Raw genomic sequence first — 4,692 nt, forward strand, 5'->3', positions numbered from 1 at the left:
GTCCAGTCCAGAGCGCAGGCCTGGGGTCCAGAGCCACGAGGATTTGTAAGAAAAAAAAAAAAGTTTATTTAAAATTTTGTACATAAATAAATAAATAAATATCTTCTGGTATTACAGAGACCGTACAATTACAAGCTAGGCCGGGGCAGGGCCGGGATCTGGGGTCCATGGGAAGAGAGGGGTCACCAGAGGCGAAGAGCTGGGACCTCTGTTTGTAACACCGCAGAGCGTCTCCGAAACATAATGAATCAGTTTCCCCAACACGAATAACACGGGCGACAATTTCATTCGTGAGATAGGAGCCGCGGCTTGATTGAGGGACAAACGGACTGACTGAACTTCGAGGAGGCTCCTCGAGGAGTGGAAGAGAAAGGAAAAGAAAACAAAAAACAGGAGTTCATAAACGTGGGGTGGGAGCGGGGAGGCTGGATAAAGGACCACAGGAAAGAAGTGGGAGGGAGAAAAAGAAAGAAAACAGGGAGGGGAAAGCGAACGGGCACCCAAGGAGTAAAAGGCCGAGCTCGACCCGGGATGAAGGAGAGTAGAGGAAGCAAGGAAGCCTGAGCCAGTCCAGAGAGGGCGGGCGAGGAGGCGCCAGCGGCCAGCAAGGCGCTGGACCGGGCGGTTGTACTCGCGGGGGCCTCTGCGCTGCATGGCTGAGAAGGACTCGAGCGCCTGCAACGTTCACAGCTTGGAGTTCGCTTTGCAAGGCCGCGGGCACTGGGGTGGGGATACCAGCGTCAGGTCTCTGCCAAGCTCTTGGCGCTACCCAGGGCCGGGGGCCTCCGCAAAGCCTTGCCAAATCCGTGCGCAGCCGCCGTTTGGCAGCGGGTGCCTGGGAACCAGCGCTGAACCCCAGGACCAGTCTTTGAGGCGCAGGTAGGGCCTGGGGTGGGCGACCTGGGGAGGCGTTCATCTAGGGAGTGACCGTGAGATCCCGGTCGTCCTTCCCCGAAGAGGACGGAGACATGGGCAATTCGTCGTCATCCTCCGAGCACTTGGCTGAGGAGAGCGACGCGCACTTGCAGCCTTGTGGTGCGCCCGCGCTGGCACCCGCGCTCCCGCCGCCGCCGCGGTGATTGCTGCCTTTGCCCTCCTTCTTGTGCTTCACCCGGCGGTTCTGGAACCAGATCTTCACCTGCTTCTCAGACAGATTCAGGTAGGTCGCGATCTCGATGCGGCGCAGGCGGGACAGGTACATATTAGAGGCGAACTCGCGCTCCAGCTCTAGCAGCTGCGTGCTGGTGAACGCGGTGCGCATCCTCTTGCTGCTGGGCAGCTGGTTCGAGCTGCTGTCTGGAGGGGGTAAGGATGCAGAGAGGAAGCGATCAGATTCCTGAGCTGTGGGCCCGATCCTCTGACAGGCAGCTGTTAGAATCCTGGGACTTTGGTTTCTTACCCACCTCTTTGCCCCAAACGCGATGTACACAGCGTGACTGCGGGCGCCTCCTTGCTAACCCGCGGGACCCTGATATTCCCAGAGTCAAGCGGCCCTGGCACTACTCTATGAAGCGCCCTGAACCCCAGTCTTCGCTCCCTCCTACGCACCCCCTCCAGGACCTGGACCTCTGCCCGAATCCTCCCTCTCGGCGTCCTGTCCCGCCCGGTCCTCCAACGGCACACCACCCGGAGTGTCCCTCTCAGGGTCCCGACATGACTCTCATCGCCCCCAGAACGCCCAGGGTCCCTCATCCCCTATCCCTGGCTCGCCAGCTCTCGTCGGGTCGCCTATGCCCTGTGCCCCCACGCGGCGGCTCGGCTTACCCACGGAGATGCAGTGGAATTGCCTGGGGTCGGGCAGCTGATAAGAGGTCTGGTAGAGCGCGGCGGCGGCGGCGGCGGCGGCGGGGCCGTGAGCGACCCCGGGCGACACGGCCGAGTGCTGGCGGCCCAGGGGCGCGTGGCAATACTGCGAGCCGAAGGGCGGGAAGGACGCCTTGAGCAGAGGCAGCGCGGGCGGTCCGGGCGGCCCGTGCAGCTGGGAGGCGGTGACGCAGAGCGGGCACACGCACAGCAGCCCGGCCTTGCGCGCGTGGCAGGCGCCGGGCGAGAGGCCGTGCAGTGCGTGCGGCGGAGGCACCGCGTAGGGAAAGAGCGGCGGCGGGCTGCCCTCCGGCGCCTTCTTCTCTCCCGCCTCGCGCAGCACCAGCGAGTCCACCAGGAAGGAGCGCGGCATGGCCCCGGTGCGCGGTCGCCCCGCCGCCAGCCCGCTCCCTGAGCCCCGCGGACCTCGGGGCTCTCCACCCGCTTCCCCGGGCCGCGGCCGCGCGCAGCTGCCTCTTCCCGGGAGGCAGAGGGTGCCGCTGAGTCCGAGGCTGACGCCGCCGCCACTGCTGCCGCGGGCGCAGCCCAAGGAGCTCGGGGTGCTGGCCAGCGCTAGTGGTGCTGAAAGGCGCCGGCGGCGGCGCTTAAATAGGACTATTGCCATGTGATGGGCTACGCCAGGAGCGGCCCGGGGCCTCTCAATAGGGTTTTTGTGCCTTTTCTCTTGGCATTCACTCTGCACGCTTCCTCATTATTTCACTTGTTAACTAAATGAACTGCATAATGTACTCTATTCTTGTCAACCCCACCCACGCCGTAACAGGCGCCCTCGCCCCCTCCTCTCCCTTTTGCGGGTTTATTTTCTCATTCTCCTGCGATTTAATATTCTTTTCTTTCTCTTTATTCCTTACTCCCCTTTGGCTTTGCATTGGCGATCAGCCCGTTTATCTTATTGATTTTGTACCCCTGCTGCCTCGCTTCCACAGATCCCCATGGGCACACACCTCCATCTCCTCTGTGCGCTCTGTCTTCGTCCCTTTCCTTCTCTCATCCCCCCCCCCCCCCGCCCCTCAAGATCACGCCGCCTCCGCTCAGTTTTCCCAGTTCAGAGTTGTGCACCCCGCTGGCGTCCCTACAGCCAGCCTCCAATTTCCACCTGTGGAAGCCTTTCCTCTCTCCCGGAAGCAGGAGGACTGGGGCTCCTGCAGCGGGGAGGCACCGCTGGGGAGAGAGGAGAAGAGCTCAGTGTTCCTGATCCAGCGCTAGCCCCATCACTGTCCCTCTGTTTTCTTTAAGTTTTTTGAATGGTCTTAACTTTGATGCTGCCTCGTCTTTGTTCGGTAGGTGCTAGTCAGTCAGCTCTTTCCTTCGAACAACAGAGTGGATGTAGAGAGGAAAAGAGCCGCTGAGAGTCACGGACAGAGACAGGGAATGAGAAACGAAAGCCTAGACGGCGAAGATCCAGCTCTCGCACCCCACCAGACGCGGCGAGTGTAGGCGCTCTCTGCCCGCGGGGATCTTTCCGGCGCTTTCTCCACTCGCGCGCACCCCAAAAGACTCGCAGGTGCGCTGGGAAACCGGTGCGTGCCCGAAGTTCGCCCCGCAGGAGCCGCGCTGAGGGCGCTTGTTATTCCCAGCTTCTGCTGTCTTCGCCCACCCGGACCGAGCTCCTCTCTCCCCAGGACCTTCTTCTGCCACGTCACTCTCTTCTTTCTGGTCACACAATGGTTAAACAACTTCAAACGCCTGGCGCTGTGTACACAGCCTCAGCTTTTTAAATCGTCCTCGGGCTCAAAGCTGCTGCGCCCAGGAGCTTTTTCCATACAATGGGAAATTAGCATAAATATTGCGAATTTACAGCCCCGGACTTTTCACGGAAGACGTTTACTTTCGATTTTATTCGAACCAAATCGCAGCAGTCACCTGCTCTGAGCCCTGAATGGAATTGTGAGAAACGGAGCGGAAGCTTTTCGGGAGTGGGGAATCAGGGCACGGGAATAAGACTGCCCCAAGTCGAAGCATTTACATGGGTTTTCCTCACTGATGACATCTTTGCAATAACAACAGCAAGAAATGATGACTGATCAAAAAGCAAAGACAGCTCGTTTGAGAGGAACTAACTGATTCCGTGAAAAGGAGTGGGGCAAGGGGGAAAGCAACCTGGATGCAGGGCATGTCAGCTGGCAGGAGGAGTAACGGCTCAATGCTTCCTTGACCGTTTGGCATGGGGGACAGGGGCCAGTGCTCCCCCAACGCCTTGGTCTCCTCCGCAAGGTTCCCCGTCTTAGGATGGTGCTTGCAGACCAGCCAGAGTGCATCTGCGAAGCCTAATGCGCGTTCTAATTGCTCCCTGGGAAATTGGGATGGCCTGGACCGCTGAGACTGAGCCGGGACCGGGGCCGACAGAGGGGATCCCGCTGGGCAGAAGCGGGTGGGAGAGGCACGGGGTGCGGGCGGGGCCCCGCGGGGTGAAAGGGACGCCCGCTGTACTCCAGAGCCAGAGCCGGCGAAGGGCCATGGCAGAGCTCTCCTGGGAGCCGCAGCCGGCACCCGGGGAGGAAAGGGTTAAGGGCTCCTGAAGGCGAGCAAGGCCAAAGCTACTGGGAAAGACTATGGGGGGACAGGGGGGAGCGGGAATAACCAGGTTTTTTTTTTTCCCCTCCAGCCTCTGGACCTTATTGAATGTCATTGAAGAAAGTTTTGAATGCCAGATAAAGAGAGGCGAATTAAAGTGTGTGACAGCGGAGGATAAGCAAACACAAAGAGAACTCTGTCACACTTTGGGGCAAAATCCGTGGGCTTTTTACCAAGTCTCTTCGCTATGATTGAATTAAGTAATAGGAAAACATTTTCTTTCAGTTTAGAGCCATTAGACAAAAACTTCAAAGCGAATAACACTTTTTAATGTGCTGCCCACAATGGATTGGG

General features: G+C 59.2%; 1 protein-coding gene across 1 annotated transcript; it reads right to left on the minus strand.

Annotated features, from left to right (window-relative positions):
• Window positions 1-916: 916 nt before the first annotated feature.
• On the minus strand, window positions 917-2,176 carry GSX1 (GS homeobox 1). The gene is made up of 2 exons (XM_046663987.1): window positions 1,765-2,176; window positions 917-1,296 (listed from the first exon to the last, which is right to left on the minus strand). The coding sequence occupies exons 1-2, from the start codon at window positions 2,174-2,176 to the stop codon at window positions 917-919; spliced, it is 792 nt and encodes a 263-aa protein (XP_046519943.1).
• Window positions 2,177-4,692: the final 2,516 nt, after the last annotated feature.

The sequence above is a fragment of the Equus quagga genome, chromosome 6, assembly GCF_021613505.1.
Source record: "Equus quagga isolate Etosha38 chromosome 6, UCLA_HA_Equagga_1.0, whole genome shotgun sequence".
Lineage (NCBI taxonomy): Eukaryota > Metazoa > Chordata > Mammalia > Perissodactyla > Equidae > Equus > Equus quagga.